This window comes from Megalobrama amblycephala, unplaced genomic scaffold (assembly GCF_018812025.1).
Source record: "Megalobrama amblycephala isolate DHTTF-2021 unplaced genomic scaffold, ASM1881202v1 scaffold531, whole genome shotgun sequence".
In the NCBI taxonomy this organism is placed as follows: domain Eukaryota; kingdom Metazoa; phylum Chordata; class Actinopteri; order Cypriniformes; family Xenocyprididae; genus Megalobrama; species Megalobrama amblycephala.
Genome location: NW_025953443.1, coordinates 29,269 through 52,621, shown reverse-complemented (window position 1 = coordinate 52,621; position 23,353 = coordinate 29,269). Strand labels below are relative to the sequence as shown.

The window sequence follows — 23,353 nt, the reverse complement described above, 5'->3', positions numbered from 1 at the left end:
AAAATCAACAAATCATCGATATAATTTAGCACATGGATGCCCTGAAGTCTCAGAGGAGCCAACGCTGCATCCACGCACTTCGTGAAGGTGCGGGGTGAAAGGGATAGGCCGAACGGAAGAACCCTGTATTGGTAAGCTTCGCCCCTGAAAGCAAACCTGAGGAACTTCCAATGTGAAGGATGGATTGATACATGAAAGTAAGCGTCTTTCAGATCTATTGTCACAAACCAGTCCTCGGACCTGATCTGTGTGGTGATCTGTTTGAGTGTAAGCATCTTGAACTTGAGCTTTTCACTGAACGATTTAACATGCGTAAATCTAGTATGGGACGCAACCCTCCATCCTTCTTCGGAACGATGAAGTAACGGCTGTAGAACCCTGACTGTTTGCTGGGAGGAGGAACCCTCTCTATAGCTCCTTTTTGCAAAAGTGTCATAACTTCTTGTTCCATAACCAGAGACTGCTGGGGGCCCACCACTGTAGGGAGAACCCGTTGAACTGGGGCGGACAAGATCCGAATTGTATTTTGTAACCCTTTTTTATCATTTGCAGTACCCACTGAGAAATATTGGCAAGACGTTTCCATTCTTCCAGAAATTCTACTAAGGGAACCAGCCTCTCGAGACTGGTGTTTTTTGATCTTTTGACACGACGTCATGAAGGCGCACCGGCAGGGAACAGTCAAATCAAACGCTGACCGGCCCTCCTCAGAGGGTCGGTGGGGACCACTGCGCCCTGAAACACACGAGGCAGCAGGGTTGGCAGAACGACCCCCTGAGAGCGCCAAAGAGGGGTTAATTTTATTGATTTTGATTTTACAGGACCCTCTCCGGAGGGGGCTTCCCTCAGAAGTCCTGGACCACAGGCGTTAGGACTTCTTCGAAGCCTTCGCTTGTGTCACCTTCCCCGGTCCCCAAGATCTTTGCGGGGGAGCACTGGTGGCAACACTATGTTTCTGTTGCGCTCTACGCGCAGTCGAGGAGCTTGTAGATGGCCGAGGCTGCTCCCGCTCAGCAGCCTCGGCAGAACGGTGAGGAAGGAACTTTTGAAAGGCTGCCGCTTGTCTTTTTGCCTCCTGGAACCTCTCGACGACTGTAGTGACAGAGCCGCTGAAGAGGCCTAGGGAAGACACAGGTGCATCTAAAAGCACTGACTTATCTCTTTCTTTGATGTCTGATAGATTAATCCAAAGATGTCTCTCCATGGCCACCAGGGCTGCCATAGAGCGGCCGATTGATTTTGCCATCTCCTTGGTGGCCCGGAGAGATAAGTCAGTAGCCTTTCATAATTCCTGAACTGTTTCAAAAGTTGCCTCGCCACTCTCATCTTTTTCCCCCAGCAGGTCGGCTTGATATGCCTGGAGAAGCGACATGATGTGGAGACATGCCGCCGCCTGACCTGCTGAGGCGTAAGCGCTGATGTTGTATGCAGGGGTCTGGTGGGCAAAGCCGGGGATTTAAGGGACGATGCTGACTCAGGCGAGAGATAGCTCACAAGCGTCTCTTCGACCTGAGGCATCGTCCCATAACCATGCTCTTTTCCTCCTACTATATTACTATATAGGGTGGTCTGAGGATTATAAACACGAAACTGAGCCGTCTTCTGCCACGATCTCCACACCTCGGAGTGGAGATCGGGGAAGAACGGCAATCCCCGGGGCTGAGGCTGTGAACAGGCGGGGAGAAAGCGCTCATCTAGTTTACTCTTTGTACGCGCTTCCGGATTTTGTACTGGCCATTCAATGTTTAGTTTTGCCACCGCCCTGGTTACAACCTCTAAAAGCTCCTCATATGCTGGAGATGAGGATGGCGAGTACTCATCTCCAGCCTCGACGCTCGCTACATCCACCTCCTCAGAGCTGGATAAGTGAAGCGCCGGTGCCTCTACACCGGGGGAAGAAACCGCAACGCATGCTTCCGCAACCAGGGGAGAGACACTGGGTCTGGCGGGTGAGGGCAGAGATAGGGCAGGACCCGTCTCTAACCCCTCCACCAGATCCATCTGTGAACCCCGGCTTGAGCGGAGTGTACGGAGCGTCAGTTTTTCACAATGCACACAGACAGCTCCCTCGAGAGCTGCCTGGGCATGCTCCACTCCCAAGCAAGCAACGCTATTTTGTTTGCTGTACTTGTAACGGACAGACAACACCAAATAAGACACACGATAACACAGAGCGCTGCTGAAGACTTCAGAAGTTGGTGTTCTTTGTTCTCAGGAGTGCTTTATAGTTTCGTGGTCCGTGACGTCACCCGCTCTGACGTCCCGTCACACTATTGGTTCGATTTCACGAGTGCTTCAAGACGTAACACGCAGAGGCGTTCCCAAAGCGATTATGCAGCGTCGATGTTCCCATGAAAGGGAACTGTGAATGCTATATTTTATGAATGTCTTGGCGTGTCGTATGAAAGTCAGAATGTGTTATCAACACTGTGAAGATACTCAAAATGTTTCGGGAGAGTGCAGAAAATCTAATTAATTTTTTTAAAACTGCTAATAACTTTTGCCTGCTTTTGTCATGACAATGGTCTTCATACACATGAAGACTCATTTTTAAATAATTTTATTCACTGACGAATGCCGTACTACAATGGATGGTCTAAATGGATGGATTTCTGGATGGTTGGTGAATAGCCACCACGTTCCAACAAGACTGCAACGTCAGCAAGGAGCTGGTGGGTGATGATTTGGACTGGAATATTGGGAAGTGAGATGGAAGGTATTTAAATGACTTTTGCAAGATATGTGGAGTTCATAACTGGCCATTTTCAGCTATGGTATAAAAAAAGAGGATAGTGCATAGTACAATGCACTATTGTACAATGCACTATGCACTATCCCATGCTGCAAAAAAACACCACAGCAATAAAACTGTTTAAAAATGTATTTCTAAACCCATTGTAAATGTTTCTCTTTGTGAGGTTTGGTTTGGAGTGGCTGAAATGCATCTTTACGCACAACTGCCAGCCTGCATGGAGAGCTTCTTGAGACTCCAGAGACACCAGCAGCTTCAAATACCTGTTTGCTGCTCAACACTGGCTTTTTTTATAGCTGCCCTTTTAAAACAATTAATTTTTTTGACAGGAACTTTCATTAAGAAGCCTTTTTCTGACCGTGTTCTGCTGTGCTCTAAATTACTCACAAATCTTATGATAATTCGATAATCTCCATTCAGTTTCACACAATATTAGTTGTTTTCATGCCTTTTGCACTACATTGCACCATTTCATGCTTTTCATCTTCAGAAAGATCTTTCTTCCTCCCCATAATGCATGAGAACTGTGACTTGCTTAATAATGTGGAACAACCTCTAAGTAGGGTTTTCATAGATCTGGCAAATTATTTTGTCTGAGATTGATACCAGTTGTCTAAAAAGACATGGATAAATAAACAAACAAACATTTTCTTAGAAAAACTAAAATCTGAATGTTTATTGTACTGAAATCTTACTGATATGTCACTTGCATAATAATTTGGAACGCAGTGTAGTTATACCAACAACAAAGATACCAATTAGGCCATAGTTGGTTAAGCTTGCTGTACGATATTTTGAATTGCGTTGAAAACCTACTTTTTCAAACTCCTAGACCGTTGGTCCAATTTTCACCAGATTTGATATGGTGTTGGATATGACAATGTTAATGTATTTGGTCTTGGTAGAACAGATCTGTTAGACATGCTGCTGTTGCACAAATGGTATACAAACACACACAGACACACACACACACACAGTTAGTTTGACCAATCTGGTTGTTAAAGAAAGAAGAGGAACTGGCATCTGAAGGTACGTTTACACGACAACAATGTACTAAACTTTCCTTTGCATTCTTGAAAATTTTGAGTAAAGACGACAACATTGTCAAAACGTTCCCCGTCCACACAGATCCACGAAAACGACTAAAAATGCTGTATTCTGCTGCGAGGCCTGTAGTTGCTGATGTCTGACCATGTAATACACATGCACATGATGTCACCATTTTCACAAGTTTTGTGTTTTTGTTGTAGATAATAATGGTATAATTTTAAAAAACTTGCACTTTGAAACATGTTTTCAAAAGTTTGCATTGTCAGACAAACAGACAAATGCATTTGTTTTTTTCCCGTTGAAAAAGTGAGAAATGAATGCGAGAAAATTCACACCCATCAGTCCAAACTGGGTTCAGAGATGATCAGTTCTGTGTGGGTTAAGATCTCAATTCCTCTTCTTTCTTTTAGTGTCACTAATAATAAACTGTGCGGTCAAACTAACCGGGGTCTCACACTCAGCAGTAACATGTTTCCAAACCTCAACAGTGAGCTCACCGCTCTGAAAATACCACAGAAAACATGTTGTTTTAAAGTTAGGCTACCTCATATATCAAGGTTTTCTAAGACTATGGGAACCCTGCTGCTTCAATGGAAACAAAAGTTGTAGAGCGAGGGGTTGAATTAAGCCTAAAATAAGAAATACCTTAACTTTATTATTATTATTATTATTATTGTTTTAACTTATTTTAATAGTAGTTTTGTCTTCATATGTAACATTTTGTACCATTTTGATGCTGTCAGTAGATGTTTTATGTGTTAACATTTGTGCTTTTGCAATTTGGAATCCCAAAGTACCACTAAGAAAGACATTGAAAACTGTCTGTGCATCCAAACTGTACAAAATGTTATGTATGAAAACGATGTTCATGTTCATGTTCAAATGTTCATGAATCATCTGAGGTTCACAGAATATTGAAATAATGTGTAAGGGTGGTTGCCTACAGGGGTTCAGGCTGCAGGGTTGCCGAATGACTAAAGAAACATTATCAGCAAGATGGTATAAAACTGTACATTTCTTGTCTTTTACCACCCACTGCTACTGTACTTATACCAATGATGTAAATAAGCGCAGTTATAATAGCAAAATATGTTGGAGAGAGTTGCTATAGTGTGACAATATTATATTGCCTTTATTAATGTGTATTTCACCATAAAGACACATGTTTGACATAGACTATTTTATTATTGACAAATAAAATATAATATTACAAGCATTGCTGAAAGCAGCTGCTCAAGCGGTTCAAACACCAAATTATCATTCCTGACATATTGTGATAAACACTTACATCATCAAGCTTTGCCTGTTCTCATAATAAGCTGACAGTTAATAAGCTGCTTGAGAAAATACATGATTTAATGAGAATGATCTAAGAGAGTAAAACTGTCCTCATTTTCTTTGTGCTACTGTAAAGACACTAGCATTAACTGATCAACAAGCAGACAGAAACTGTACAATAACATGCTGAACTGAGCAAAATAAATCAGAGCATCACTTGGGTTTGTTTGTTAACATTTAAAAGACATTGAAAGTATTTATAATGGCACTGAAAGAAAGCATTATGAGTCTATTATATTAGATTCATATTCCTCTGCTCATGTGTTTTTTGTATAATTATTCAACTGTGATGGTTCTTGTTCACAGAGGCATAAAGTTCACTGCAGTTTTCTGGAGCTCCAACTTTTGCTCCTCTGATGGAGGAATACGTCACTTTATCATCACAGTGAACCTGAATGAACATCACAGTTATTGTTTCAACACAGTTATTACAGCATGATGTTTGAGCTCAATTCAACACAGAACTTTTGAAGAACTGCATAGAAGAATAAAAGCGATATACTGTAGGTCATGCTGAGAGAAGCTGGACAACATCAAGGAAGTGTTTGCTCACCTTCTTCTTGCCTTGGTTTTTACTGCACACAGTGACCTCAGTGTAAGTCACATGATCATCTCTCTGCTCCTAAACATCAATGGAAATATGACAAACCAAGCTATTAAAGGCTGATCCGTCACTACTATTTTACACAGGTGCTGCAGATGTTTCAGGTAAAGTATGTGTGAAATGTACCACAGTAACTGTCAAATATACACAGATTATTGAAAATGAATCATAGTGTTCACTGGGAGTAGGATGAATGGAAATGTTGATTGTGTCAGTGGTTCCATCATATTTATTCTTATCTGTGACTTTAGACCAGAAACAGTACAAATACACTAACTTGACCCTGTGTCCTCAGTCCTCTGTGGAGAAGAGCTTAAACACTAATAACTCATGGATCAACCTGCAATACTCACCACAGAGTCATCAGTCCTTCTTCTGTTATCTGAAACATGATGTAATGGGAATATTTATGATCAAACAGACAAATAGTCTCTAATGCAGATGACAATCAGTTTTTAAGAGTCTATAAGAATTCTATTTTTATTCCCAGGTGAAAAAAGTACATTTCAATAATGTACTTAAAGTGCTATATTTTCACGCACTAATTTTGTACTTAATATACTAAAAATTCTCCTGGGTTAACTCACTGATTTATCTTCACTTAGAGGAAATCTGTCTAAATTACACATATATTTTTTCAGTTGTTTCTGAGTTTTTGTCTGTTGTTATAAAATGAGAAACTCTGAAAACTCACCTGCTCTTTTTTTAAGAATCACCCAGAGAATTAGAGCAAGAAGGAGAACAGTGAATGAAGCGCCAACAATCCCAATCACTGAGAGAGAGACTATAGAGAGACATTCAGCATTACTGCAAATATATAAAAACAACTACTAATAAAATGATAAATGACACATTTAATAGCATAATTATCCATATTTATCATGAAGTAAATTGATGCTTGTGATGAGGATTTTATAGAAAGTTCAGTAAGTTTATTACAGCAGTGATGGTCCTCTGAGATACTGGTGTCACTTCACAGTTCAGCAGCTTTAAAGTGTTTATTATCTCAAAGCTTCCATTGGTCGAGTAACAACTCTACAACAATATCAGGGTAATATTAATATGTCCTCTGAGGTCAGTTTCATTACAATCCCCCTCACTCCCTATCGTAAACCCCACCCCGACACCTCAGCTAATCGTACTGGGCAGTGAGTGATGTGGATTACAAATTAAACATGGCTTGAGTCAAAATATATTGATCAGCTCCTTGAACAACTTCAGAGATGATTAGATACTGATTCTAGAAAATTCCAGAGTGTGAAAACAACCACTAAAATGAGGATGATAAACATACACACCTGGTTTCAGAGAGTTTGGTGTAGTTTCTGGGATCAGTGATGTTGCTGTAGTTGACGGTACAACTATTAAAAACAAAATGCAAATGCAAAAATGATATTTTAATGCGTGAACACAATGTCAAGATTTACTGCTGTAGTCCAGAGCAGGTCTGCTATATGTTTATATAGCGCATTTCCAGGGCTCAATGATGCTTTACAATGTACATTTAACAAAGAAGAAATAATACAAGTGATGACAAACAACAGTTAGAAGATCCAGTAAAGGAACATTATATGGACAGGGCAGCGTACAAGGTCAGTTTTAGGAATTATTTTATTTTATGAAGCATTTTAGATTTCACAAATCAGAATGGTGAAGTTCTGGAGTCACACTGCAAAAAATGCTTTTCTTTCTTTGGATTAAAGATGATTGAAATTGAATTCTTCTTCGTTGTGCGCTTCTCTTCAGCCACTCAGCCTTGACAGAATACAGGACCAACAAGAAACAAGGACTCAACACTGGACTCTGGTAATGGTGTCACCCACACTGTGCCTGGTTACGCTCTACTTCATGCCATTCACCATCTGGACTTGGCTGGCCGTGAACTGACTGACTGCCTCATGAAGATCCTGACAGAGAAGGCTACAGCTTCGCCATCATGATGGCTCCGACCCCTGATCAGCATCCAGTAAAGGCTTCAGCCCCTGACCAGAGTCCAGTAAAGGATCCAGCCCTTGACCAGAGTCCAGTGATGGCTCCAGCCCCTGATCGGAGTCCAGTGATGGCTCCAGCCCCTGACCAGAGTCCAGTAAAGGATCCAGCCCCTGACCAGAGTCCAGTAAAGGATCCAGCCCCTGACCAGAGTCCAGTAAAGGATCCAGCCCCTGACCAGAGTCCAGTGAAGGCTCCAGCCCCTGACCAGAGTCCAGTGATGGCTCCAGCCCCTGACCAGAGTCCAGTAAAGGATCCAGCCCCTGACCAGAGTCCAGTGATGGCTCCAGCCCCTGACCAGAGTCCAGTAAAGGATCCAGCCCCTGACCAGAGTCCAGTGAAGGCTCCAGCCCCTGACCAGAGTCCAGTGATGGCTCCAGCCCCTGACCAGAGTCCAGTAAAGGATCCAGCCCCTGACCAGAGTCCAGTGATGGCTCCAGCCCCTGACCAGAGTCCAGTGATGGCTCCAGCCCCTGACCAGAGTCCAGTGAAGGCTCCAGCCACTGAGCAAGGTACAGAGTCCGCTCCAGTATGTTCTGCAGAGTCAACTCCAGGATACTCTCCAGTGTCTGCTTCAACCCCAGAGCTCAGCCCAGAGAGCAATGAACTCACCATAATAGCTTTAACATTTATGTGTTTCTGGGCCACACACAGATCCTCACCAGCCCCTGAGTCCACTCCAGCCCATGAGCTCGTTCCAGCCCCAGCTCCAGCCTATGAGCCAGCTCCAGTGTCTGCTTCTGTTCTCAATCCCATAACTCCTCCTAAAAAATTGTTGCCATAGTGGCCAAGCCAACTGCTGGCCCCTGAAATGCTGGTGCCACCCTGGCCCACTGAACTACCTTCACCATCATGCCTCCCTAAACTGCTGGTAAGCTGGCAACCACACCTCCCTGCCAAGTCCCTCAGGGGACCCACAGAGCCAGGAAAGTGCACTAAACTCACTGCCTCTACTCCGGGACACTGTGCTTCCAAGGTTGAGCCCAAGCGCTCCTCACTGCCCCCATGCGGGTATGTCTGTTGTCCCTTTGATGCCACTTGTACAGAGTCTGGGAGTCTGGCTAGCGCAGGCCCTGGTTCAACGACGTTCAACTGCGTCCCTGTCCTGCCTACAGAGATTGCAGTCCTCCTGATGAAGGACGCAATAGAGCCTGTCCAGCCGAGATGAAGTCAGGGTTTTACAGGCCGTACTTCATAGTACCCAAAAAGAGTGGGGGGTTACAGCAAATCTTGGATCTGTGTGTCTTGAATCGGGGCCTTTACAGGACGAATGTTAGTTCAGATGACACAAAAGATAACTCTAGCATTATGCACAGTGAAGCACTGATGTGAGAAAGACAGTGATGATGTACCTTTAGTTTCTGGAGTCTTTATAGTTGAGGGATCCTGAGAGTTTGTGGTGTGGACTGGAATCACTGCTGTCGTTGTAACATCTTGAGCTGTAAAGGATGAATGTTAGTTCAGATGATTCATACGGTACAAAATGACAATTGTATTTTTTCAACTGCTTACACACATTTTCAAAACTTTACACAAATCCAAGAATTGCACACACAAAATGCAAAATGCTTCACATCTCTTGCAAAATGAAGCACTGCATTCAAAATATCACAAACACAGCTCAAAAGCAAACATTTGTCTTATGTTGCTGTAATATATTCTATTTTTGGTTATATCATATTTATTCAAAATTTAAAGCTCTTCTTTCATGAGCTCATACATGAGCATATACATTTCTGCATAAGATTGAAAGTAATTGGCAGAGAGATGTTGAAAAATTCACGATAAACACAAAAGCAAGATTGAAACCAAACTACAGTAGTCAACATTTGAAGTGGATCAAAACCTTTCATCAAGTTGACCTAAAACCTTCTTCTTAGGACAACTTAGTTCTTAGGACAACTTTGATGAATGTTTTCGATCCACTTCAAATGTTGACTTTCCACTTCAAATAGGAACTATATTTTTTTACTGTAAGCAATTGTTGTAGTGAATACAGTATTACACAAAAGAAAAGACAAAAAAGAAATACATTAACCATGTTTAGTTGGACAGAATCAATGTTTGTGTTTGAAAAAGGAAATCAAGATACACTTGTTTTTATGAGACAAAGGCTGAGAATTAGTGTATGGTTTTGCAGATTTTGTGTAAGCAGTTGAAAAAACTGTAATTAGTCAACACACAAGATAACTAACATTATGCACAGTAAAGGATGTCACATCAAGACAGTGATGATGTACCTTTAGTTTCTGGTGTCTTTATAGTTGAGGGATCCTGAGAGTTTGTGGTGTGGACTGGAATCACTGCTGTCGTTGTAACATCTTGAGCTGTAAAGGATGAACGTTAGCTCAGATGATTCATAATGTAGAATAATACAATCATATTTTGATCAGCTAACAGAATCTAACCTGAATACTTGACAGTGTATCTGACTGAGGTCTTGTTTTGATTTCTGTGAGTAAGCCGACATCTCCACTCACTGTTATCATCTTCCTTCAGGAGTGTTGTAGTCAGAGTGATGATACAGACTCCTGAAGCTGATATCTGATATCTGGAGTCTGTCGTCAGATCAACACCAGCCTGATTCACCCACAACAGATGAATTTCCTCAAAACGGGCCCAACGATCACAAGATTCTCCATCATATGAATACAACTGACAGGAGAGAGTCACAGAGCGACCTGGACTGATCTCAGTCTGTGAGGACGATGATGAGGATGATGATGATGAAACTGAACACAAGACACAAATCACATTACAGACTTTAGTCTTTAAAAAAGTTTAAAGAGAGGATTGGGACCTTTTTAAATTAACCACATAATCATAAAATTACCATGAAGAACATGCAATGAAACACGTGCATCAGTTCCTTGTTTTTGTTCATTCACATATTGTTGGCAGGTGTAAAATCCAGGATCTTCTTTTGTGACGTTCTTGATGTTCAGAGAGCAGTCAGACCCCAGACTCAGTCTCTCATGTCTCTCTGTGTCTTTCTTCTTTTTCCCTAAAGTAATCAGTTCAACTGTCCCTGAATGTCTGAAACTGCTATAGGTCCATGTAGTTGAGTTGCAGTCAGAAAGAGCATTATTACAGGGCAGACGGACATCTTCACCAGAACTGAAGAACACATGAGTCTCATTCACTCCACTGGTACCTGAAACACAAGTACATTTGAGTGATCATTATGTTATATATTAATAAATGAAAATATAAGCCATATCAGCATAAAAAGCAGAAGATTCATACAGTCTTTTCCTCACTTAATGCAAACACACTCTCCAGAATAAACTGTTTTTCTTCATCAGAGAGCTGTTCAGATCACTCACACACTCTTAATATGAAGATCATGTTGATCATCAGATGTTTGAGTGTGACTCTATGTCCAGTATCAGGAATAATACACTGTATGTATCAATACACAACTCTGAGATCACAACTTGAATAAACTGATCGTGTTCAAATGAACTCTTTCCCAGACTAACTCCACTAAATGTCTTTAGAGAAAGTACAGATTTCTTTACCTGTGAGAAGTGAGCAGAGAATGATCAGTCCCAGCAGACACAGATCACACTTATCAGACATTTTCTGTTTCTGTCAGTCTTCCTCTTCATTATACGCTCACAACTCTTTCTCTAAACATCATCAGCTCCTCCTGTGTTTGTTAACTTCCTCTGATCTGAGCGAATGAGTGTTTCAATCCGGCTACAGTTGATATATAGTGACGCTGTGCCAGTGCATGATGGAGAAGTGTTGCTTCACAGCTCTCTTATTAATATCCGCTCAAATTCTTTTGTGTTGATTTACAGTACACTTTTACTGTAATAGGAACTGTCCCTCAAGAGCATCTTATGGTGACGTGTTCAATAATAAGAGCTCAGGCAGTTTTTGTATCAGTTACCCTGTTACAGGGGTGACATTTATCATCCTGGCCATAAGAGGGCGATAGAAAGAGGAAAAGAAGGTTTCCTTTAAAAGAGAAGAAAGGAGGGCATGTTAATTGAGTGTGTTTGGTGGGGTGAAAGAAGGCTGAACATCACCTTTTGTTTGGGGGATTTAAGTGAATTATATGAAATCCTAATGCACATTTGATAAGACCTTTTGCATTGTGAACTATATTTCCATTACTGCTGTTGCTTTCTAAAACTCTCTGATATTCCTTTAATTAATTATAGCAGTTGTAGTGTTTCAGAGCTGTGAGCTCACTGGTGAGGTTTGGAAACATGTTCCTCTGAACTCAGTTTAACCACATCGAGCCGTGATCATCTCTGAACCCAGTTTAGACTGTTGATTCTGAATCATTCTGATGTCACTTCCTTTTCTTTCTTTAAGTGCTGCATGACATTCAACTCCATCTTTTCAGTTACAGTTTTTCTCAATCGATTTGACACATTTCTCCAAACTCAGATCACTGTTCTCAAAACAGTTAACTCAGTGATCTGAACACTTAGTAATTGTCTTAAACAGATTGTAAGTTTTCAGTTATTTCACTCAAATTGCAAATCATTTGAACTATTTTCTCAAAACACTACATACAAAAACTCTCAGATGTTTTCATAATAATCATTATTAAAACAATCACAGCTATTTTTATTGGCTGTTGTGTTTTCTATTAGCCCCAAACTGATATCTGCTTGATTTAATAATACACACAACACAGGAAATGCAGCTTTCTGAAATGTTTACGCGTTTATCACAATTGCATTATGTAATATAAAAAGGAAAGAATACATAGAGCAAGAGAAGGGGAAAATAAAGAGGTGTAAGTGTAAAGGTGGTGGTGTGGGTAGAGGAAGTGATGTAATGAGAAGGAAAGGAAGAGTGGAACATATAGAAAGAGATCATATATGAGGAGAGAGGAGGAATTACAAAGGAGGATATGAGAATATTGCAAATATTTTATTATCAACTCGAGGTAATAATGTTAAGCCTGATACTGTAATGAAACATCTAGAGGACCCAATAGATCATTGTGTCAGAGTGAAAAGAGTTGTGGATATCTCTCAAATACTGATAAAAAACAGCTAATTTCAAGTATGGGTAAATATATATTTACAAATATTTGGTTGTACCACTTGACAAAAAAGTAAAAAACTCATACACAGTTGGAGAAGCACACGAGGAATACTGGAGACACTGGAGACGTTGGAGACAGGTAAGTAGCAAGTAGGAGTCCTTGAGGTAAGTACACATGTAGTTGCAGTACAAACGAGACCGGACAGTGACTGTGTGTGAGTGTGGGTTTTTTGAGGTGGTGGTGATTGCAGTGCTGATGATGTGCAGGTGGCGGTGATTGGTAGTCCGGTGATTGAGTGCGTGGATATTGGAGGGAGGTGGAACCTGACGTGCCTGTGACAGTACCCCCCCTCCCACGGCCCGCTCCTGAGGGCCGAGGACCCCGAAGTCATGGTGGTCGTCCTCTTGGGCGTGGGGCAGGTCTGTCAGGGTGGCTGACGTGGAAGGCTTGCAGAAGATTGGGATCGAGGATATCGTTTCTAGGGACCCATGAGCACTCCTCGGGGCCATAGTCTTCCCAGTCTACTAGATATTCCAGAAGACCACCATGGCACCGGGAGTCCAGTATCTCGTGAACCTCGTATGCCGCTCCATCGTCCAGGATGAGTGGAAGGGGGGGCTCGGCGGCTGCCACGTCAGGTTCTGTGGAGGGAGAAACAGAAGGGTGGTGAGGTTTTAGGAGTGAGACATGAAAGGTTGGATGAATTTTATACTGAGGTGGGAGTTGCAAACGATACGTGACGGGGTTGATCTGTCTGGTGATGGTGAATGGGCCAATGAAGCGAGGACTCAGCTTCTTGCAGGGCAGACGCAGCCTGATGTCCTTGGTTGACAGCCAGACCTTCTGCCCCGGCTGATAGGATGGGGCGTTGGAGCGCCGAAGGTCTGCTGTCATCCTGCGTCTGCGCAGGGCTCTCTGCAGTTGATGGTGAGCTGAGTCCCATACCCTCTCGCTCTCCCGGAACCAGTAGTCGACAGATGGAACGTTGGAGGGTTCCCGTCCCAGGGGAACAGTGGGGGTTGGTAGCCGAGTACGCACTGAAAGGGTGTTAGTCCAGTGGAAGGCTGTCGGAGGGAGTTTTGTGCGTACTCGGCCCAACCCAGATACTGGTTCCAGGAATCCTGGTGGCCGTGACAGAAGGTACGAAGGAAGCGGCCGATCTCCTGGATTTTCCGTTCCGTCTGCCCGTTCGTCTGAGGATGGTATCCTGATGACAGACTGATGGTCACACCCAGGAGGGACAAGAAGGCTTTCCAGACACGGGAAATGAATTGGGGCCCTCTGTATGATACGATGTCTTCGGGGATTCCATAATATCGAAAGATGTGGTTAAACATGAGTTCTGCTGTGGTTAAGGCGGTAGGTAGACCCTTCAGGGGGATTAGACGGCAGGCCTTGGAAAAGCGGTCTACCACCACGAGGACACAGGTGTGACCGTCCGATGCTGGGAGATCCGTGATGAAGTCCACTCCCAGGTGTGACCACGGTCGCTCAGGAACGGGCAGAGGATTGAGCTTGCCGACTGGCAGATGACGAGGGCTCTTGGAGATGGTGCACTCCCTGCAGCCCTGCATGTACCTTTTGATATCCCTGGCTAGGGCTGGGCGATATATCGCATGCGATTGTCACACGCATTTCGTCAGTAAAGCCGGTTCCCTGATTGCCGCTAAATCGCCATCACCTGCTTTCAAATGGAGCGGCATTTAATAGACAGAACCGTAGATCACTGACAAGCGACGCAATATCGCGTTCATTATCGAAGGCGATTCATCTGCGATAATGAACGCGATATTGTGTCGCTTGTAGGTGATCTACGGTTCTGTCTATTACAGTTTTTTATAGACGCTAGGACACATTTCTCAATACTTAGGTCACTTTTGCAAAACTCTTCACACAGTTCTCCTAACCAACTTTCAGCTTGGCAAAGCAGTTCATTTCACATCCAAAATGCACTACAACTACCAAAACACTTCATTTAGGTCTCAAATCAACTCATTCTTCCAGAACACTAGCAAAGGTTGACAGCCGACAAACACACTTTGTCACCCACAAAACAATGACCTAAAAAACACTAACATGTAGCATTATACAATGTTTTCTTGTGTAAAACAAGGACATATCTCTGTTTATAATTCACTGCAATATATGTTACTGGAATGAATCAGACATGATGCAGAATTCACCAATATTTTATGTCGTTTATTTATTTTTATTTTTTTGCACTGAGTAATTCCAAAATACAAGAATTTGTATACACACCATCCACTGATACAGATACAATTCAATTGTTTTTATAGCATTTAATTTTAAGATTTAAAATATATTTCATTAAAATATTACTGCAGGAATGTGGCAAATTGCTCTTATTCAGTTTTGTATTATGTTATTGTTTTGAACATAAGTTTAACAGTTTTGAAAACAGTATGTAAGCATGTGCAAATTGGCCTGTACGTGCAAAGAGTTTTGGCAGTTGTTGTGTCTGAGTAAAAAAAGAAGTCATGAAATTTGAGAGATGTGGTCATTGAATGCATTTTGTGCCAAAGCAACGATAATTGATCCTCAGTTTAGCCCACATAGACTTCTGTTGTGCTCACTGTGTGAAGAGTTTTGCAAAAGTGACCTAAGTATTGAGAAATGTGTCCTAGCGTCTGTAAAAAACTGTAAATGCAGCTCCATTTGAAAGCAGGTGATGGCGATTTAGCGGCAATCAGGGAACCGGCTTTACTGACGAAATGTGCGTGACAATCGCATGCGATATATCGCCCAGCCCTATCCCTGGCCATGTTGGGCCACCAGAAGCGTTCTTTAAGCAGCGAGAGGGTCTCATTGACCCCCGGGTGGCCAGTGCCAAGTGATGAGTGAGCTGCGTGAACAAGTGGAGTGCGTTGTGTCCGGGTGATGTACTGAAGGCCCTGGGGACAACCCGGCGGAGTGTAGGAGGAGGCATTGGAGGAGGATAAAGTTTCTTCTGACCACTGGATAGGACTCACGAAGATAGACTTTGGGAGGATGGTCTCAGGAGCTTCATTCTTCTCATCTGGAGAGTGGAGACGGGATAAGGCGTCCGCCTTAATATTCTTGGAGCCTGGACGATAGGAGATTGTAAAGTTGAATCTGGAGAAAAACATGGCCCAGCGAGCTTGACGGGGATTAAGTCTCTTAGCAGCTTTGAGGTATTCCAAGTTCTTATGGTCGGTTAGTACTTGAAAAGGGTGGTTGGCTCCCTCCAACCAATGCCTCCATTCCTCCAGAGCAAGCTTGACGGCCAGGAGCTCGCGGTCACCGATGTCGTAGTTGACCTCCGCCGGGTTAAGCTTGCGGGAGAAGAAGGCGCATGGATGGAGTCTACTTGGTTTCCCCTGCTGCTGTGAAAGCACCACTCCCACTCCTGTGGTGGAGGCGTCCACCTCCACGACGAATGGCAGGTCAGGGTCTGGGTGGACGAGGAGGGGAGTGGTGGTGAAGGCACTCTTGAGGGCTTCGAAGGCGTTGGTGGCATCTTCGGACCAGGACAGAGACTTGGGCTGGTGACAGAGGAGGTTGGTGAGTGGGTGGACGATGAAGCTGTAGTTCTTGATAAAGCGGCGGTAGAAATTGGCGAAACCTAGGAAACGTTGGAGTTCTTTGATGGTTGTGGGAATGGGCCAGGATTTGATGGCATCTACCTTCCCCTCGTCCATCCAGATGCCACTGCAATCTATGATGTATCCCAGGAAGTGGACTGAGGGCTGGTGAAAGGAGCACTTTTCTGCCTTGAGGAATAGATGGTATCGCCGTAAGCGTTGGAGGACCTCTGCAACGTGGTGGCGATGTTTGGCCAGGCTCCGGGAGTATATAAGGATGTCATCTATGTCAGTGTTTCTCAACCCTGGTCCTGGAGGACCCCCAACACTGCACATTTTGAAAGTCTCCTCTGTCTGACACACTCATTTCAGGTAGTGGAGTTTCTTCTAATGAGCTGATGAGTTGAATCAGGTGTGTTTAATTAGGGAGAAAGACAAAACCTGCAGTGTTGGGGGTCCTTCAGGACCAGGGTTGAGAAACACTGATCTATGTACACCAGTACAAACTTGTGGAGGAACTCCCGGAGCACCTCATGAATGAAATCCTGGAATACGGAGGGGGCGTTGACCAGACCATAGGGCATGACCAAATATTCGTAATGGCCGGTGGGCGTGATGAAGGCGGTCTTCCACCTGTCCCCCTCGCATATCCGGATGAGGTTGTACGTGCTGCGGTGGTCCAGCTTTGTGAACACAGTGGCACCACAGAGATGTTCCAGGGCCGCTGGGATGAGGGGAAGTGGATACCGGAACTTGACTGTGATTTTGCAATAATCAATGCAGGGCCGCAAGCCTCCGTCCTTTTTTGCCACGAAGAAGCAGCTTGAGGCAGCAGGAGAAGTAGACGGGCGGATGTATCCTTGGTTAAGGGCCTCTTCGATATATTCCTCCATGGCCTTCTCCTCCGGCACTGACAGGGGGTAGATCCTTCCCCTAGGCACTGGCTCACCCGGTAACAGATCCATGGCGCAGTCCCATGGCCGGTGTGGAGGTAGTTTGGAGGCTCGTTGCGGGCAGAAGACGTCACTGAAGGGGGCATAACAGGATGGAATGTCCACGGAGCATTTCTCTACGGGGCTCTCAATGGAAGTAGTACAGATGGAGATCTTCTTGGAACATGGAGATTTGAGAACTGGAAACTCAGAGAAACAATTGGAGAAGCAGTGTTCGCCCCACTTCAGGATCTCGCCCGTGCGCCAGGAGATGGTAGGGCTGTGCTGTTCAAGCCACGGGCACCCTAGAACCACGTCAGCGGTGGAATCCTCCAGAACCAGCAGATGGATGTCCTCAACATGTAGAATACCCACACGGAGCTGAAGGGGTCCCACACAGCGGCTGATCTTCTTACGGTTCAGGGGTTTACCCGTGATGGAGTGGACTTGATAGATAGTCGGAGAGGGTGAGGTTTTGAGTTTGAGTTGTCGACAGAGGGAGCCGGAGATGAAGTTTCCTGCTGACCCTGAATCGAGGAGCGCCACCACTGGAACAGATATTAACAGATATTAACAGCAGTAAGGTTTACAACAGTAGTGAGTGGTTTCATCTTCTTAATGGAGGGAATGATGGCACTCACCATTGGTCGAGGAGGACGAATTGGGCATGCGGAGATTACATGCCCAGGAGCACCGCAATAGAGACATAGATTCAGGGTCAGCCTTCTTTGACGTTCAGAGGGTGAAAGACGGGAATTATCCACTTGCATGGGCTCGCTGGCTGGTTCTGGAGAGCTGACGGGTTCGGATCGACGGAGGAGGATGTTGGGAAGTGGTTGGCACTGGTGCTCTTCGAGACACGACTGCATACGAGTGCCTACGCGGATGGCGAGTTGGATGAAGCGTTCGAGGCCGATGGAATCCTCGTATGCAGCGAGATGCAACCACACTCTGGGTTCCAACCCCTGACGAAACGAGGTGATGAGGGCTTGTTCATTCCATCCACTGCAAGCGGCTAGCATTCTGAACTGCAAGGCATAATCATTCACAGACTTGGATCCTTGTTTTAAATTATAGAGTTTCTCACCGATAGATGAATCAGCCAGGGGTTTTCCAAAGACCTCACGGAAATGGGCGACGAAGGAGGAATATGACTTGACCACGGAACCTTTCTGAGTCCAGAGAGAATCTGCCCAGTGAAGAGCCTTTCCTTGCAGTTGAGAGATGATAAACGCTATTTTTGCAGTATCAGTGGGGTAGAGATGCGGTTGCATCTCCAGGACCAACTCACATTGCAGGAGGAATCCGCTGCAATCCACAGCAGATTCCACTGCAAAGACAGGGAACACTCACACACAGTTGGAGAAGCACATGAGGAATACTGGAGACACTGGAGACATTGGAGACAGGTAAGTAGCAAGTAGGAGTCCTTGAGGTAAGTACACATGTAATTGCAGTACAAACAAGACCGGACAGTGACTGTGTGTGAGTGTGGGGTTTTTGAGGTGGTGGTGATTGCAGTGCTGATGATGTGCAGGTGGCGGTGATTAGTAGTCCGGTGATTGAGTGCATGGATTTTGGAAGGAGGTGGAACCTGACGTGTCTGTGACAGAAATGTTATGTAACAGCTGGAATTTATTTAAACACAATTAATACTTTAATGTTACATCAGTCATTGACGTCAGAGCATGGCTAATGTATGTGCTGTTATTGATACTGTTAATAATACAGTTCCCACATGTGCACTGCAATACATTAGAAATATACACATCAGTTTGTTGATGGACATATATATGTAACAAATATCTCAGGAAAGGAGGCATTAGACACAATTGCAGAGATTTTATTAAGAAAATGAGTAGCGATCATTCAAAATAAAATGCTAAAAACAATAATGAACAGACAAGATAAGAGAATCACCAAATCAGCTCCAACAGAAGATTATACAAACAGTCTGAGTCTGTCCATTACTGTATTCATTATAATTAAAGCAGTTTATATATGAAAAAAAAATTAAAAATGACATTAAACACTGTAGGCAAATATCAATAAAATCCATATAAATGAAAAAAGAAAAAAAAATCTAAGTTTGATGCTATAACTATTTCTTCAGGGTGCTTAGAGGTTTTTTCTGTTTTCTGAGAAGAAGAAAATTAATGAAAAATCTTCTTTAAGTTTTTGCTATTTTAAATATTATTGCAGATTCGCTCAAAACTCAGCAGTATTTTATTGTGATCTTGTAGGCATCTCTATTTCCTCTAGGTGCTGCGAGTTCTTCCTCCCTGCAATATAAATGCATTCATTGATCTCTCATATGTGTTTTTATCATGACTGCAGATTGTTCCAGATCAGATGAGTGTGAATCATCAGATTGTGTGAAGCTCAAACTCACCAGCTCTTCTTGCACAGATGATCTGAAGAAGAATCACAGTAGGAGCAGCAAACACTGCGATCTCAACAATCATCACAATCACTGCAGGAAACACGTGTGGACAGATGAGAGAGAGGAAGAAGAGACTGAATCTCTGAAACTGTACATGACTGAAGTCAAGGGTATCAAACAATGAATGATTATTGACAAGCATTTACAGACTGGCTGATAGTTTCAGTGTTATAAAGCTGTCTTCATAAATGAACTGCAAACAAAGATGTGTCGTACCTCTGAATAATAATCCAGCAGTACTGCCTTTTGTGGTATCTGGAATCAGTGCTGTTTCTGTAGGTGATGCTACAACCACCAAAAGCAACATGGAAATAGAAAAATCATATTTATGGTGCTGAAAGCTGCTATGCTTAATAAATGCTTTGTATGATTTTAATCATTTAAGCCCAAAAACACATTTCTTTTGATCACATATATACAATGAAAGAATATATTTACATATTTTTGCTTTTAAGCTGACTTCATGTTTCATGTAAAATTTCAACTTTTTTTATTTATTTATTTTATGTATATATATATATATACATATATATATATATATATATATATATATATATATATATATACATATATATATATATATATATATATATATATATATATATATATATATATAAATCGAAGACTATCATCTGGCCCAGGGAAAGTCTCTAGCACTTACAGTTTGGTCTGCACAATTTTTTTTACGGCAGAAAAATAATAATATAAAATCTTATGATTATAATAGGGTTTCAGCACTACAACCTTGAAACCCTAATAAAGAAAACGAATACAACACGAGTGTAGACTGTACTAGCCTTACCTGATGCACAATTTTTCTCTTTTGTTTTGTTAATCTGTTAATTATTTCAGTGAAATATTGTTACGATTGCGCAGGCATGAAACAGAGTGAGAATCCAAATGCAAGCACCAATGTTTAATAACAAAAGGTAATCCATAAACAGGAGTAATTCACAGACAGCAGACGAGAGCAACGGCAAGAACACACTCACAAACGCAACGACCAACAAACAACAAATGAAGCATAAAGGTTTAAATAGACACATTAACAATGGGCTGATAAGGGACAGGTGTTGGTGATATGATGTCATGGTAACTAATGAGGGTAACTATAGCGACACACAAGGTACAGGCAAAACAGAAACCAAAACACAGGAAATAGAGATTGAAACAAAGAAAACCAAGATTACACTTCAACATAAAAGTCCTACAAAACACAAAACACCGGGATCCTGACATATATATTTCATGTAGTCCTATTTTTTTTATTCCTTGCAGTCTATATTTTTCTATATTTTTTCTGCGTTGCAGGTGTATGATGTGTGAATCCTAATGTTCTGTTGATTTTGCCATTTGCGCATCCAAAGCGAAATCCCTGGAAAGAAAAAAAAAAACAAAAAAACATTTGTGGTATTTTAAGACGCATCTATTCTAATTTAATTTGCCATTTTAATTTTGTTGTTTAATGGTTAATGATCATTTAGTGAATGATTGTCGGTCATCTAAATGTTCTCATAACAGTTCTCCAGCAGATTTACTGTGCTGCACACACAAGTTCCCGCTGACTAAAAAACATTCGTACACGAGCTGAGACCTGATGTGAGATTTGATCGTAGCCACCGCTGACACTCATATTGATAAATGCCACATTTTGCGTGGAAACGAGCATACAAACAGTTTTCTGCCGTACAATCTTTTGATAAATGAGGGCCAGAGTCTTCTGAAACTGAGTTAGGAAAGTTAGTTTCTCACCTGAATACTTGACAGTGTGTACTTGATTTGATGAAAGACAGTGATGATGTACCTTTAGTTTCTGGTGTCTTTATAGTTGAGGGATCCTGAGAGTTTGTGGTGTGGACTGGAATCACTGCTGTCACTGAATCATCTTGAGCTGTAAAGGATGAATGTTAGTTCAGATGATTCATACTGTAGAATAATACAATCATATTTTGATCAGCTAACAGAGACTCTCACCTGAATACTTGACAGTGTATCTGACTGAGGTCTTGACATGTTTTCTGAGAGTAAGCCGACATCTCCACTCACTGTTGTCATCTTCCTTCAGGAGTGTTGTAGTCAGATTGATGATACAGACTCCTGAAGCTGATATCTGATATCTGGAGTCTGTCGTCAGATCAACACCAGCCTGATTCACCCACAACAGATGAATTCCCTCAGAATGGGCCCAAAGATCACAGAGGAATCCATCATATGAATACAACTGACAGGAGAGAGTCACAGAGCGACCTGGACTGATCTCAGTCTGTGAGGATGATGATGATGATGATGATGATGAAACTGAACACAAGACAAAAATCATTTTACAGACTTTAGACTAAAGAGTTTAAAGAGAGGATTGGGAACTTTTTAAATTAACCACATAATCATAAAATTACCATGAAGAACATGCAGATAAACACGTGCATCAGTTCCTTGTTTTTGTCCATTCACATATTGTTGGCAGGTGTATAATCCAGGATCTTCTTTTGTGACGTTCTTGATGTTCAGAGAGCAGTCAGACCCCAGACTCAGTCTCTCATGTCTCTCTGAGTCTTTCCTCTTTTTCCCTAAACTAATCAGTTCAACTGTCCCTGAATGTCTGAAACTGTTATAGTTCCATGTAGTTGATGTGCAGTCAGAAAGAGCATTATTACAGGGCAGACGGACATCTTCACCAGAACTGATGAACACATCAGTCACATCCACTCCACTGGTACCTGAAACACAAGTACATTTGAGTGATCATTATGTTATATATTAATAAATAAAAATATAAATCATATCAGCATAAAGCAGAAGATTCATACAGTCTTTTCCTCACTTAATGCAAACACACTCTCCAGAATAAACTGTTTTTCTTCATCAGAGAGCTGTTCAGATCATTCACACACTGTTAATATGAAGATAATGTTGATCATCAGATGTTTGAGTGTGACTCTATGTCCAGTATCAGGAATAATACACTGTATGTATCAATACACAACTCTGAGATCACAACTTGAATAAACTGATCATGTTCAAATGAACTCTTTCCAGACTAACTCCACTAAATGTCTTTAGAGAAAGTACAGATTTCTTTACCTGTGAGAAGTGAGCAGAGAATGATCAGTCCCAGCAGACACAGATCACACTTATCAGACATTTTCTGTTTCTGTCAGTCTTCCTCTTCATTATACGCTCACAACTCTTTCTCTAAACATCATCAGCTCCTCCTGTGTTTGTTAACTTCCTCTGATCTGAGCGAATGAGTGTTTCAATCCGGCTACAGTTGATATATAGTGACGCTGTGCCAGTGCGTGATGGAGAAGTGTTGCTTCACAGATCTCTTATTAATATCCACTCTAATTCTTTTGTGTTGATTTACAGTACACTTTTACTGTAATAGGAACTGTCCCTCAAGAGCATCTCATGGTGACGTGTTCAATAATAAGAGCTCAGGCAGTTTTAACCTACAATCATTCTGTAAACACCTCAACAGGTTAAATCTTCCCTCTAGAGAGCAAGTGCTGACTGTTACCAGTGTTGTGTTGAATGATTCACTGTCTAACCACCATAACCACTAACCTAAGAGGAACAGATTTGACACGACACTGGTTGAGAAACATGTTCTTCAGAATGAGAAGTGCGACTGTAAACCACACTGTCACCCACATTTGGTCTGAACTGAA

The 23,353-nt window shown here is 42.4% G+C and overlaps 1 protein-coding gene across 3 annotated transcripts; it reads right to left on the bottom strand.

The window, feature by feature from the left end:
* Positions 1–4,967: 4,967 nt before the first annotated feature.
* LOC125261933 lies at positions 4,968–23,179 on the bottom strand. 3 transcript variants are annotated; one of them, XM_048180516.1, is made up of 11 exons: positions 22,767–23,179; positions 22,082–22,402; positions 21,660–21,983; positions 21,490–21,576; positions 9,974–10,060; positions 9,086–9,172; positions 7,043–7,105; positions 6,439–6,528; positions 6,098–6,126; positions 5,694–5,762; positions 4,968–5,531 (listed from the first exon to the last, which is right to left on the bottom strand). In XM_048180516.1, the coding sequence occupies exons 1-11, from the start codon at positions 22,825–22,827 to the stop codon at positions 5,421–5,423; spliced, it is 1,329 nt and encodes a 442-aa protein (XP_048036473.1). In that variant the 5' UTR covers positions 22,828–23,179; the 3' UTR covers positions 4,968–5,420. The 3 variants fall into 3 exon arrangements, with proteins under 3 accessions (XP_048036473.1, XP_048036475.1, XP_048036474.1); XM_048180518.1 differs by lacking the exon at positions 9,086–9,172 and having other exon boundaries at positions 22,767–23,178; XM_048180517.1 differs by lacking the exons at positions 21,490–21,576; positions 21,660–21,983; positions 22,082–22,402; positions 22,767–23,179 and adding exons at positions 10,142–10,465; positions 10,567–10,887; positions 11,255–11,552.
* Positions 23,180–23,353: the final 174 nt, after the last annotated feature.